This window comes from Arvicanthis niloticus, chromosome 1 (assembly GCF_011762505.2).
Source record: "Arvicanthis niloticus isolate mArvNil1 chromosome 1, mArvNil1.pat.X, whole genome shotgun sequence".
Classification (NCBI taxonomy): Eukaryota; Metazoa; Chordata; class Mammalia; order Rodentia; family Muridae; genus Arvicanthis; species Arvicanthis niloticus.
Genome location: NC_047658.1, coordinates 69,897,607 through 69,911,492, shown reverse-complemented (window position 1 = coordinate 69,911,492; position 13,886 = coordinate 69,897,607). Strand labels below are relative to the sequence as shown.

General features: G+C 50.0%; 1 protein-coding gene and 1 long non-coding RNA gene across 2 annotated transcripts; one reads left to right on the top strand and one right to left on the bottom strand.

The window, feature by feature from the left end:
* Positions 1 to 3,106: 3,106 nt before the first annotated feature.
* Ucp2 (uncoupling protein 2) lies at positions 3,107 to 9,605 on the bottom strand. Its single transcript, XM_034507445.2, has 8 exons — positions 9,455 to 9,605; positions 8,548 to 8,709; positions 6,040 to 6,261; positions 5,683 to 5,893; positions 4,668 to 4,862; positions 4,495 to 4,596; positions 3,862 to 4,042; positions 3,107 to 3,489 (listed from the first exon to the last, which is right to left on the bottom strand). The coding sequence occupies exons 3-8, from the start codon at positions 6,163 to 6,165 to the stop codon at positions 3,375 to 3,377; spliced, it is 930 nt and encodes a 309-aa protein (XP_034363336.1). The 5' UTR covers positions 6,166 to 6,261; positions 8,548 to 8,709; positions 9,455 to 9,605; the 3' UTR covers positions 3,107 to 3,374.
* A 159-nt stretch (positions 9,606 to 9,764) lies between these two features.
* LOC143443171 (uncharacterized) lies at positions 9,765 to 13,886 on the top strand. Its single transcript, XR_013111937.1, has 3 exons — positions 9,765 to 11,157; positions 12,817 to 12,911; positions 13,676 to 13,886. It is a non-coding gene; the product is annotated as an uncharacterized LOC143443171 (long non-coding RNA).

Here is a 13,886-nt window from a genome sequence, read left to right as displayed (position 1 = left end):
GGTCCAGTGGCTTCTGAGATATGAAAAACCCTCAGATTGTCCACAGTGCTTAAAACCCTGCCATCCAAAGTGCCATATTACCTTAAAGATTTTTCCTTTTGTCTTTAAAGAAGTTTTTTTTTGTTTTTTTTCCAAGACAGGGTTTCTTTGAAGCTCTGCTGTTGTGGAACTTGCTTTGTAGACCAGGCTGGCCTCAAAAGAGATCCACCTGCCTTTTTTTTTTTTTTTTTTTTTTTTTTTTTTTTTTTTTGTTTTTCAAGTTAGGGTTTCTCTGTCTAGCCCTGGCTATCCCAGAACTCACTTTGTAGACCAGGCTGGCCTTGAACTCAGAAATCCACCTGCCTCTGCCTCCCAAGTGCTGGGATTAAAGGCGTGCACCACCACTGCCCTGCACCTGCTTCTTAGTATTGGGATTTAAAGCACGCACCCCCACACTTAGCTTTTGCCCTTTTAAATTTTGAAGCAGGGTTTCTAGTAGCTGAGACTGACCTTGAACCCCTGATCCTTCTGCCTCGGCATCCTACATGCTGAGATTATAAGCATGCCCAGCTAAAAGATTCTGTTGTTTTAAAAGTGGGGATGCAGCTCTTGGCAAGTATTTTACTTTTGAACACATTCAGTCTTGCTCTGCTGTCCCCAAACCCTTGGGATGAAGCCATCCTACCGTCTGAAGCCATCTTGAACCATCAGGAAGGCAGCAACAGAAAAACCCTGAGATAGAGGGCTAAACATGGTGGTGCACACCTTTAATCCCAGCACTTGGGAGGTAGATGCAGGTAGATCTCTGAGACAAGCCTGGTCTACAGAGCGAGTTCCAGGATAGCCAGGGCTACAGAGAGCCTCTGTGTCAAAAAATACAAAGCAAAACCAACCAACCAACCAAGCAGAACTGGAGATAAAGACTCTGGGCCTGGGGCTCCAGGAAGCATGTCAGTGTAACAGTCAAATGTGGGCCTTCAGTCAGATACCTGGGCAAGTCACTTCATTTCTCTAGGTCTTTTCTTTTTGGAATAAAGTTGTTTTGCCTGCGTATGTTACATGCATGCAGTGGCCTCAGAGGCCAGAAGAGGGTGTCAGATCTCCCTGGAATGGGAATTATAAGGATGGTTGTAAGCTACAGTGTGGGTACTGGGTTGCTAGTGTTCTTGACTGCCAAGCCATCTCTCCTGCCCCTCTGGATCTATCTTTGTTTTTGTTTGAGACAGGGTTTGTGTATCCCTGGCTGACCACGAAGTCACAGAATCTGCCCCCACTTTCCCCAATGCTGGGATTAAAGGGGAGAGACAACACTGCCAGGCTCCATTTTTTTTTACAGCAGACTTCAACTCCTTCATTACAGACCTGTGGAGCCAGATGGTGGAGTGTTCACTGCCCTCTGTGGCAGGACTGATGTGATGGTAACTGCCTGCTCTGAGGGCAAGCCTCTGGCACTGTAGGGAGGTTGTAGAGGTAGGACTTCCGTCCTGTTCTGTGGGAAGCTTGGCCTCAGGCCTCCACCACAGCCCTTTATGAGATCCCTGTCTCAGTAACTGGGCTGCCTTAGGAGGCAAAAAGCAGAGCATATCTTGCACCCCTCTGTTAAGTATTGCTAAGGCCTCTGCTATGCTGCTTTCCAAAGACTGCTGCACCATTCTCAGGTCGACAGCATTCCCAGTCATGGAGTCTGGTAGTCTTACATTTCTATCACATGTCTGCTGAAGGAACTACTGGACAGGCTGTGTGCTCTCTCTTGACCTATTTGTCTGCTGTTGTTAACATGCCTAGGGTAGTAAACTGTTCCTTGAAGGACTTAACCAGACCTTCATTTGTTGTGACCTTGTGTGGTGAAGCGAAGAACACCAGTTGCATTGCCAGCCGACCCTCACTGGGGCTTGCTGCTTCAGGACTGAGACTGTGGCTGGATTTACCAGAAGCTGAGAATTAGTGCTCTTCTCTGGGAGCCAGTGGAACAGCCTGGCCTCTTGCCAAGCACTGGAAAGGTCTAACTTCCTAGCTCTGACCCAGCCTGCTAAAGAGGTGAAGGGCAGAAGCTACAGCCGATTTAGTTGGGAGCAAGGACATCCTGCTGTCTGGGCCCAGCTTCATAGCTGCCAGACAATCCCCCGAGGACTGGGCACTGTGTGTCTTGTCTCTCGGCTGAGACAGGCGTGAGATGTCTGAAACCATAAAATGGGCCATGGAGACTTGACAGGCCCAGCCCTGTTCTGGGACCTCACTGTTCCTGCTCCTTGTTGCCTCCCTCTCCTGGCTCAGGAGAACTGGCTGGAAAGAGGACAAACGGAAACACTCTGACAACCTAAGCGTGGCTGGTCCCCAACGTGGGGAAAGGTAAGACTCCCAACAGAGAGGCTCCTCAGAGGTCAGGTACTATAGGAGGCTGTAATCCCATCACATGGGAAACTCAGGCAGAATTGTCATGAGTTCGAGGCTAGCCTAGACTACACAGTGAGTTCTAGGCTAGCCTATGCTATAGTATAGTGTGAGGCCCTGTCCGAAACAACAACAAAAAACCTCCCAAATCCCCACAGGCTGAATGTTTGCCAGGGAGCCTAAGCCCCGTTCAGTGGGTCAGACCTGCCCTGCCCCTGTTCGGAGCATGACTCAGGGTGTGATTATAGCTGGGGACGGCCTCCCTTGCCCTCTGTAGGTCTATGGCTTCAGGAGGTGGGTTGCTATGTGTAAAACGGAGTAAAGCCCCAAAGAAGGGAAGGTTCTGGAGTTTCCCTACATCTCGCCACAAGTTGATGTGAGGGGACAGAGATACTTTTACTCTGCAGATGGATAGGCCTGGACAGTGGGGGTGGGGAAGGCAGCTCTGGAGTATCTACAGTACCCGGTGCTGAGTGACAGTTTACATGGCACTCAGGAAAGGGTAGAACAGACAAAGGCTGTGCTGCCCCCTGGCTGTGCCACTGATCTCAGGAGCCTACGCTGGGTCTGGAGGGGAGGACCAGAAGACCCTCCAGCCCCCCTCAGATGCTACAGGCGGAATGTGGGCCACATCCCTTTTTAAAGTCACTGAGGTCCTCACCTGCCTGCCAAGGTCCTGAAAAGGTCCCTTGGACCAAGACCTCTCTCTATAAAGAGATATGAGAAAGAAGACACCAACATTGAGCTTGCTTTATGGGTGAAGGCTGGCTGAGCTGGGCTGGGGATGAGGACAGAGATTTGGGCTTAACTGTAAAAAGGACTGAGGGCTCAGGGTCTGGTGTCAGGCCTCCTCACTGTGGAGTCATCAGTACAGAGGCATTGGGAGGTGAGTTGGGAAGGGAGTTGGGGTGTGGGAAATGGGAAGAGATTGGGGCTGGGCAGAGGATGAAGGAAAAAACAGGGCAGGGACAGGGAGCAGGGTCCAGGTCAGCAGCTGGAGAGGCTCAAAAGGGTGCCTCCCGGGATTCATAGGCAGCCATGAGGGCCCTTTTGAGCTGCTCATAGGTGACAAACATTACTACGTTCCAGGATCCCAAGCGGAGGAAGGAAGGCATGAACCTAGAGAGAGCAAACACAAGTCATGGAGGCCCCTCCACCACCTGCTTCTACCGATGGGCTCATCCACCCTCCTAACTTGTGGACTCCGTCTCAAAGGAGGCTGAGGATCTGGTGAAGAGTCCCATGGCCACGTGCCCCAGAGCAAGAATTCCAAGTACCCAGCTCCCTACTTCTGCTGTGCTGGGGAGTAGAACCCAGCGCCTCCAAGCATGCTAAGCAAGCACTCCACCACTGAGCTACCTTCTCCCCAACCCCCAGTCTGAATCCCCATTTTAACCTCTAAAAACAGAGGTGACAGCATCTATGGGATATTGACATTTGGCTGCATCTCACTTCTCTCCCTGGAGTTGTGTAAGAGAATCAGAAACTCACCCCTTGTAGAAGGCCCGGGGCCCCTCCTTCCGGAGCATAGTAAGGGCACAGTGGCCTGCGCTGTGGTACTGGCCCAAGGCAGAGTTCATGTATCTCGTCTTGACCACATCAACAGGGGAGGCGATGACGGTGGTGCAGAAACCCGCCCCGAAGGCAGAAGTGAAGTGGCAAGGGAGGTCATCTGCCATGAAGCAGCAGGAAAAGCTGTCAGCTCTCCCAGCCCACATCCCACCATTGCAGCAGAGAGGTCTCATTGTTTTAAAGATAGACAGATTACAGCTAGAATCTCTTAGGGGGATTTGAGTCTTGTTCGTCAACCTAGCGTGTTTATGTGCAAGGTAAGGTTTTTATCCAGTTGGATTTGAATGGTAAGAAATATAACCTTGCTGGGTGGTGGCGCCCACCTTTAATCCCAGCACTTGGGAGGCAGAGGCAGGCGGATTTCTGAGTTCGAGGCCAGCTTGGTCTACAGAGTGAGTTCCAGGATAGTCAGGGCTACACAGAGAAACCCTGTCTCAAAAAACCAAAAAAAAAAAAAAAAAAATCCTCTAAAAACATAAAGCAATCGAGATAAAAAGATGTGGTCTTTAGGCAACTAGACCTCCCTACCAGCTTGTAGTGACCCTAACACACCTGTCATGAGGTTGGCTTTCAGGAGAGTATCTTTGATGAGGTCATAGGTCACCAGTTCAGCACAGTTGACAATGGCATTACGAGCAACATTGGGAGAGGTCCCTGTAGAAAGAGAACTTGTGTGAGCCCAGGGCATAGGAGAGGAGGGAGGAAAGCCAACACCCATCACGTACCTTTCCAGAGGCCCCGCATCCCTTCCTCTCGTGCAATGGTCTTGTAGGCTTCGACGGTGCTCTGGTATCTCCGACCACCACCAGCCCGGGCCTGAGCCTGGAAACGGACCTTTACCACATCTGTAGGTTGGGCCACAGCCACAGCCAGGGCACCCGTGGTGCTACCTGCCAGGAGGCGGCTCCCGATGCCTGCATCTGTGGGCACACATGGGCAGGGGGAGGTTAGTGGCCAGCAGCCTTGCACTCATGTGCGCCACGTTCTTGCCAGATCACCATGCCTCGTGAAGAGGACCTAGACCACTCCTGCTCTATGAAGTCTTACAACCAGGAGTAACACAAAATGGAGACAGTGCTTCCTCACATAAATGGGTTCCTTTAAGCTACTCAGCAGCCTTGGGAAATCAGGGTCAGTTCCATTTATCAAATGTGACACCCAAGACCAAGTGGAGTGGCTTTTCCTCAAGGAACTGACTCCAGAGGCAAGTTCTTAGCCCAGCTCGACTTCTCCCTGGAGTGTGATCCTGGGAAAGGCATCCTTGGTTTAGATGCTCAGTTCCTCACATGTAAGAAGGGCATTGTGACACACACTTAATGCTAGCACCTGGAAGGCTGAAGCAGGTAGAGCCGTGTGAACTCCAGGCCAGCCAGAGCTGCAAGGTGAGACTCCTGCCTCCAGCCCTTCCCCTTCCACGAGGACATATTAAGGAGATGAAAGAATGTGGCTGTGGGGGCTAGAGGGTGTGGTTGCTGCCTCTCCATTGTGCTTTTGGCCCAGTCCCTCCTCTATTTCAAGCCTCTGTCGATCTATGACCCAAGAGGCTACCTACCACCATGATGGTTTTGAGGGTCATCATGGGCTCACACCCTGCTTGGAGATAGCCCTGAAGTTCAGATAACAGGAATGAGGGTCCACCTCTGATCCTCTCAGGGGTCTTGGGAAGCCTAAAGGAGCCACTGAGCTGTACAAACTAAGGTCAGAGGTCAGTCATGTGCGGTGTCCCGGCTGCACACTCACGCTCTGAGCCCTTGGTGTAGAACTGCTTGACGGAGTCGTAGAGGCCGATGCGGACGGAGGCAAAGCTCATCTGGCGGTGCAGGCCGGCGACCAGCCCACTGTAGAGGCTGCGGGGACCCTCCGTGCGCACCATGGTCAGGATGGTGCCCAGCACGCCGCGGTACTGGGCGCTGGCTGCGGCGCGCTCGAGCCCTTTACTTTCTCCTTGGATCTGAAAGGCCAAGATGGGGTGGTGATGAGCACAGGGAGATGGCTCTGCTGGTCTCCTGTCAGCTCCAGGCTCCCCATCACCCCTGAGGAGTCGGATCCAGGGAGGGACCAGATTAGACAGCATCAGGACTCTCACTTCATCCTCACCTGCAGCCGGACTTTGGCAGTATCGAGAGGGAAAGTAATGAGATCTGCAATGCAGGCAGCTGTCCCAGCCCCCAGGAACTTCACGGTGGCTGTAGGGGGCACATCTGTGGCCTTGAAACCAACCATGATTCTGATTTCCTGCTACCTCCCAGAAGATGGAGAAAACTCGAATAAGTGAGGACCTTCAATTGGCAAGACGAGACAGAGGAACTCTGCCGGAACCTAAGGCGAGAGGGAGTAGTCATCAGTATCACCAGCCCCAGGCCTCCCTCCCTGCTCACCACCTCCCTAGCCCTGCCCAGCCTTCCCTAAAGGCACCAAGCACATCTCAGGGGTTCCAGGAAGGAAACCAGGAGAGAGCTCCAAAAAGGGTAGGGTCTGGGAAGCAATTCATGCCAAGGAACTGAGATTCTGCAAAGAGCTTCCTCTTGTTTAGTGTAGGGAGTGTGGCTCAAGGCCACGCTCACAATCAACAGCTCCTAATCCCCAGGCATAGAGGAAGGCCACATTCCTGATCTGAGGGACTATCCTAAGGGCTGACTAGGACAAGACACCAGAGCAGGACCTTGGCCGGCAAAACCCACAGGCCTTTGTTCTGGGTTCCTAAACAGGAGAGTTTCTGACTGGTATGTAATTAGGAAGGGAGAGAAGAGACATGTTGATTAATCTCATCCTGGTAGCCCCCACACAGCTCAGGCCCTACACTAAACCAGGTGCAGGTTTACAGAGGTGTGCTGTCCATCACCGCAGGCTTATTGCCAGGCTTGGGGGAGGCCTGTTTGTTTTCCTCCAGTGTAGGGAAATTCTCAGTTATCTGTGGTGGGATGGGAGGTACAGCTCACAGCTATGCAGAAAAGATACAGGAAACCAAAAGGTCCATTCTGTTCTTTGAGCTGGAACACCACCCTCTGCCCTACCCTAGGAGGAAGTAAGCCCAGCACCCAGCAGGGGTGGGGGTTGGGGAGGGTGAGCTGCTGCTTCTTCCCTAGTTTCACTTCTCTGCTTTCATTGGAGCAATTGCTCTGAGCCCAGCTTGATTGGCTGCCTGTGTTGCTGGGGCTAAGGAGGAAAGCCCTGGCGGTTGGAGGGAGGATGTGGCGGTAGTCACCTGTGAACATAGACAACCATGGAAACAAAACAGCTCACCCAGGCTGGGACAAACAGGGACATCAGAGGGACTCACTATGACAACGGACTCAAGGGCGCCTCTAGGAAAAGCCTAACCTCAGTCTGGTTTCTTTGAGTCTGGGCCCCTGGGGCTCAGTGAGACTAGGAGTCAAGGTCTAGGTGAAGATGCTCCTAGACTCCTGGGGGTGGGGTGGGGGGAGGGAGAGGGGTTCCTCTCCTGGGTTGTGCTCCACACTGACTCCACTGAGAAATCCTGAGAGCAGCCTGTAAGGCAGCTGCCCTCCCTGGCTCCCTGTTAGACAGAAGAGCTCAGAACCATGTCCACAGGCTCCAAAGAGGCTCACTGTCTGTTCTGCCCTGCTGTGCCTCATTTCTCCTGTTTTTCTCCATCTCAGGCTCAGATAAGACCCTTCATGACAAGCCCTTTCTCACCAATTAAACAGTTCTGAGACGCTTTGAACAGACCTCCTCTTTAGGCATTAGAGACCTGATGCATGAGTCTAATGCATGCCGTCTGATCTTGCGCTAAGTGGTAGGGTGTTGTGAAGCCCAGAAAAATGAAGTCTCAGTTGTTGCCAGAGCAAAACCAAGTGGCTCAGCCGCCATTGTGAATGCTTAGGGTTTGCCAAAGGTCGAGTCCTTGAGGGCTGGGTATATAGGCAAAGATCACCTGTACTAAAAGTTCCTACTATGACTAAAACCCAGGCCCAGAAAGATAACCCTGCCAGGCATGGTCTGCATAGGGAGCTCCAGGGCAGCCAAAGATATGGCCTGAGATCCTGACCCAAACCAAACAAAAACAGAACCTATTTTATGGGACCAGACAAACAACCACTGTAAGCAATAAAAAACTAACACCCAATTTTTAATCTCATTTACAAAAGCTAGGACAAAAAAAAAAAAGTTAAAATGAAAGTTCAGATCAGCAAGATGGCTCAGTGGGTAAAGGTGCTTGCCACTGGGTCTGAGGACCTGAGTTTGATCCCCAGGATGCATATGACAGGAGGCATGGGTTGTCTTCTGACCATCTGCAGGCCATGGCACCCATGTGCCTTCACACATGGACAGGAACGAATACACACACACACACACACACACACACACACACACACACACGCACACCATGAGCTGCTGTCCCAGCTCTGCTGTTGACTGCCAAGGCAACCTGGAACCAGTTTCTATCCCACTTGAGTTAGGCTCTCCCTTTATACACCCGGTCCGCCATCTTTATGGGCCAGACAAGATGATGAAAGAGCTCGCTGAACTGTGAAGAACCACTTATCAGGGTGGGAGGAGGGTAATTCTTACTGTCCTGCTGAGCAGCCCTGGGCCATGGCCTGAGAGAACACAGTTGAGGCTTCAGCAGCCTGGACTCCTTACCCGGAGGGTGCTTTGAGGTCTCACGCTGAGGCCTCCAAGATCAAGCTTCTCTAAAGGTGTCTCGTTCTTCAAAGCTGCCAGTGGCTATCATGGCCCGATCCCCTTGATTTTCCATAGAAAATGGCTGGGAGACGCAACTCTTAAAGATCATACTATTGTGTCCTGTGGGCGAGAGGAAAGAAGCCAAGTTTAGAAAGGAAGATTCTCTTTGCAGGACCACAGCCATGCAAGGAGGGGCACCGGCCACACAAGCTTTTTCAGACAGCCTTGCTGGCAGGGACCCAAGGCTCTCTCCTCGATCAATCAGGGAGCCAGGGTCTAACAGGAGGTGGACTCAGGAGTCTTTACTCCCACAGTTGGCTCACTTCCAAACTTGTTTCCCAGACAGATAGGTACATAGCCAGCTGGGCTGGGCTGAGGATACAGTCATACAGTAAACTGTAATGGAGTATTGTGTCTATTTGTGCTGGATCAGGATAAGGCAGGCCCAGTCTCCCTGTGTCCCTACTCCCACCTCAGGCAGCCAGATAAGAGAGTATAACAGAGGCCAACCAAACTCCAAGCCTCCTCCAGCCACAAACAACCCTAGAAACAAGAACAGGCTTTAGGGAACATGGCCTAGAGCCTTCTGGTGACAGTCATTTTGTTATTCGCTGACATGGACGGTTCCCCTGCCTGTGTCAGGCTGAGAGCATCGTGGCTGAGGGGAAGAAGTAGATGAAGGTTTTAACCTACGACCAACTGGACGCCAAAGGCCAAGAACAAAGTGAGTTAATAGGAGGAAAGAGACAGAAAGAAAGGATCTAGAGGGGGCAAAGTAGGACTCCAGGGAAGGGAAAAGAAAGAGCAAAGACAGATGGAGTGGAAGAGAGCAGGTGCGGCCAGCGAAGGGATGGGGCATGCTCACCGGACCGCAGGAGAACACAGGAGTGCAGACAGCTGTGTCCGACGGCGGGAGAGTGGTGGCTGCCTAGGAAGCGCTTGATCCGACGACACCGCGGGCGGGGCTGACAGTGGCTGCGAACCCGCGCCAGAGGAACTTAAGTCTCGTGGGCGTGGTCGGGGCGTGGCGTGACGGGGTGGAGCCAGAGCGGCCCACGACCCCGGGCGATGAGACGTTTCCATTTGTGGTTGCCTGAACCCCCTCGGTCTTCCCAGAGGCTCCCCGTCGAGATCTTCCCCATCTATTCCCCGGGCAGACAATCTCTTTGTGAGGACGGCCAGACTAAGTGGCGGGCTAACTTGGCTCGCGACCCCTACCTCCCCTCCCTCGCCCCGCAAGCCACCTGCGGACCGGGCGGAGCGTGGGCTTCAGGGACCGGAACCTGCCGGGGCGTGGTGACAGGACAAGGCTGGCGTTCCCGCCTTTTGCCGCTCCCAGTCAGGTCCCTGGGGACACTGGCACCTAACGGCTGGGGTGTGGCGAGGACATCTGGCCTCACCTCTTCTCTGCACCGAGCTCAGCCAGGCTGACGCCCCGCCAGGGAAAGGGAAAGGGCAGGGCAGAGCCTCGCCTGCTGCACTCCAGCCCAGCGAGGACAAACTCTGCAGGTGGACGGGATCTCAGCTAGATAATGGCCACGTAGGGGTGGCGGACATGAAAGCAATACTTGGGCCCTGTGCCGGGGACTAACGTGCATTGTGGGAGTAGGAAGCAGGTCTCAGTTTGCCTCTGGATTGTGTCCCTGCTTTGGTACTCTCGGTCGGTTTCTCCCTTTGTTTTTATCCTTGTCCGCCCCAGAGTCTTTAAGAGATTAGTTCAGGGCGTGGAACTCTTCTTTGCTTGCCTAGAAATTAGGCGCTCAAGAGCAGGAAGCTGGGGACCAAGGGCCCGAATATACTGTAATAGAAGCTCAAGTAGGTTTGGGCTGCTGTGGAAAATGCAGTGGGAGGAGGGGGTTGGGTGAACGTTTGTAGAAAGCGATGATTATGCATCAGTTAGGCGCAGGCTCGTCACCTTTCCAGTCCATCATTAATCATTATTTTCCAGAACAAGAAAGTGTGAGAGGCCCCAGACCTTAGTAGGACACCAGACCTTAGCACAACCTACTCCATGATGAAAGTACCATTCAAGTTGTAAAACTCAGCACAAAGACAGAGCCATCAATGTCCATAGTTCTGGGAAAGTCTCTAAATGTACTGACCTTGCCTTTTGGCTTCTGTAGTTCCACTCCTGGCTAACTTTTTGCTGTTGTTGTTGTTAACTGAAGTATGTCAACCTAAAACATGGGTTTAGTACTTAAAAGCTTATCCAGGAAGGATCCGGAACACCCAGTCTAGCTTTATTAACCAGCTGGCATTCGGGATCCTGGGTGGACGATATAGACTTTCTATTGGCTTAAATCTGTGTCCAGGCAACTTCTCTAGGTGGATATCCCACAACAAAACCGAGTCCGGAGAAAGTAAATCACTTGCCTAATGTCACACAATGGCTTTGGCTTAAACTCTGGTCAATTTGGAACCAGATGTGTAGTTTTCTGGTCCTCCATAAATAGAATTATTAGTGAGACACTGAGGTGACCTGAGCTGGGAAGGACTGGGTAATTACACAGGAACCAGACACTCACCAGCTGCATGGTCTTGGCTGAAGAAGAAACAGGGACGCAAGGGGTAAGGCAGAAAATAATTTCTCTTTGGCTGGAGTCATCCATCAGCTGGCTGGTCAGCTTTTGCCCAGGGTTCTGACTCTGGCTGTGATAAAGGCACTGCCAAGATTCTTGGGGGAATTAGTGGTGGAGAGTTGAGATCCAGATAGATCCAAACCCCTGCATATTAAGGTGTTACTCTGGTAGCTGAAAGAGAAGAGAATCTAGATTCCAAAGACACCATAATGTCCTTTAGTGAATCCTTGAGGTTATTTTTTAAAATTCAATAGTACACAAAGGACAGATAAAATTGAAAATATCAGTTAATAAACATCAGCTTGAGAAAAAGTTAAACATTTCCAACAACTCTGGTAATTCATAAAAATATTAAGTAGATGATGTCATTTCCTCCTCAACATTATCTGGTTCTTCCTCTTCCTCCTCTTTTTCTGAGACAGGGTTTCACTGCGTAGCTCTGGCTGTCCTGGGACTCACTCTGTAGACCAGGCTGACCTCAGACTCACAGAGATCTGCCTGACGCTGCCTCCTGAGCGCTGGGACTAAAGGCGTGCACCACCACTGCCCAGTGATGGTATATTTTTTTAAAAATAATATAAAGTTGAAAAAACAAAACCCCCAGTGAAACCATGTGTCTGTACCCCTTTCTGGGATTTTATGATCTATGATCTATGATCCTTCTGCTTTCATTTTCCAAATACTGGGATTACAGATGAGTGCCACTGTTGATAAAGTTGAATTAAATATTTTCTTTTTGTTTCTCTTTAAGACAGGGTCTTGTTGTGTAGCTCTAACTAGCTTGGTACTTGCTGTGTAGCTCAAGCTAGCCATGAACTTTAGACAAACATCTTACCTCAGCGTCCCCAGTGCTGGGATTACAGGCATATGCCTCCTGCCTGGCAAAACTTGGATTATTTAAAAACTACTTAAGAGATGAAATTGAACCATACTTTTTCTAGCTGCCATGGCCTATGTGATACTTGTTCTATTTTTCTTTTGGTCTTGAAAACAAAGACAGTAACAATGTGTATACATGTGTGTGCATGTAGGATGTGTGGGAGCACACTGCTGGGTAGATAGAAAGACAGACGGGCTTTCTTGAAACCAGAGTAGATAAAATAAACCTTCACTAGCAAGTGGCAAAACCTCATAGCTGGTGGGTGGATGGTGATCCCACACATAGCTGGTGGTGTCCCACAAGGCTGACACAAGGCTCACTTGCAATGCACTCAGTAAACCACTCTTGAAAAAGAATTGGTCAAATAAGAATTAAAAGATGTGGGGCTAGAGAGATGGCTCAATGGTTAAGAGCACTGACTGCTCTTTTAGAGATCCTGAGTTCAATTCCCAACAACCACATGATAGCTCATGACCATTTGTAATGGGATTTGGTGCCCTTTTCTGGTGTGTCTGAAGAAAGTGACAGTGTACTCACATATATAAAATAAATAAATAAATCTAAAAAAAAAAGAATTAAAAGATGCATCTTCTCATAGATGAATGTGTAAATTATTATGGGGATGGCTAAAACTTGATTCAGTATTCAGTATACCACACTGAATATACCACTACAGAAAAATAATTTATTATATATTATTATTTAATATAATGTAATATTAAAATAAGTTATTAGTATTATTTTCTGAGCCAGGGTTTCTCTGTGTAGCTCTAGCTGTCCTGGAACACCGTCTATAGACCAGGCTGGAGCCTTGAACTCACAGAGATCTACCTGCTTTTTCCTCCCAAGTGCTGAAATTAAAGGTATGCGCCACCACTGAATTGTATTGTTTGTGGCTTTATCTTGATAAAACTGCTGATAAAACAAAAGTGGAAAGGTAGCAAATGTAATTCAAACAGTGAATGAATTGTTATACTTTGGATAAACGTAAATGGGGAGAGGTGCTGGAGGGATGGCTTTGTGGGCAAGAGAGCGTGCTTTCCCATAATGAGAGTTCAAGTCAGAGTCCCCTGTGCCTGTACACACAGCTAGGCATGGCTGGTGTGCTTATAAGCTCAGTATAGGGGACGAGAGTGGCTGGCCAGCAGACCTAGCCAAAACCACACAAATCTGTATTAACACCATCAACAAATGTCAAATGGTTCAGTCTGCAGCTCTCCACAGTAGGCTTTAGTACCCCACCTCTCTGTAGTGTGCATTTATTGCTTTGTTGTTTTGATACTTTAGTTAGACTTGTCCACATAAAGAGCTAAATCTAAATCTCCATTCTGGTTGTGGCGTTCGGATGAGAATGGCCCCGGAGGCTGGTGCGGTTGAATAATTGGTCTCCTTGGTATTTAGGAAGCATTAGGAGGTATGGCCTGGTCTACATAGTGAGTTACAGGACAGCCAGAGCTACATAGAAAGAAAAGAAAGAGGGTTTTTTTTCCATCCTGTGACTCATCACTGAGCATATCAAATCATGGTGCTCAGGATAATAAATAATAACATATGCATCAGCAGTTAATAATGAAACGTATGGTAAATAATGATGCCAAACTTAAAATGTGTCTGCTGGTTTCTCAAGTTTAAAGCCTTGGGGCACTAGAACAAACAGTTGTGATGTGATTCCTGTGTGAAGCTACACAGTGGAGTCCTGCTCAGACGGGCAAGACTCACCGTGAAAGAGCCATGAGGTAAGCAGTGGGCACAGATGGGCAAGACTCACCGTGAAAGAGCCATGAGGTAAGCAGTGGGCACAGATGGGCAAGACTCACCGTGAAAGAGCCATGAGGTAA

Excerpts from the sequence above, each read along its gene's own strand:
- Ucp2 (XM_034507445.2), bottom strand. The coding sequence starts at position 6,165 with ATGGTTGGTTTCAAGGCCACAGATGTGCCCCCTACAGCCACCGTGAAG. Across the intron at positions 4,863-5,682 it reads CTACACCAAGGGCTCAGAGC|ATGCAGGCATCGGGAGCCGC; the intron begins GTGAGTGTGCAG and ends GTGTGCCCACAG. Across the intron at positions 3,490-3,861 it reads CCCCGGGCCTTCTACAAGGG|GTTCATGCCTTCCTTCCTCC; the intron begins GTGAGTTTCTGA and ends TGCTCTCTCTAG.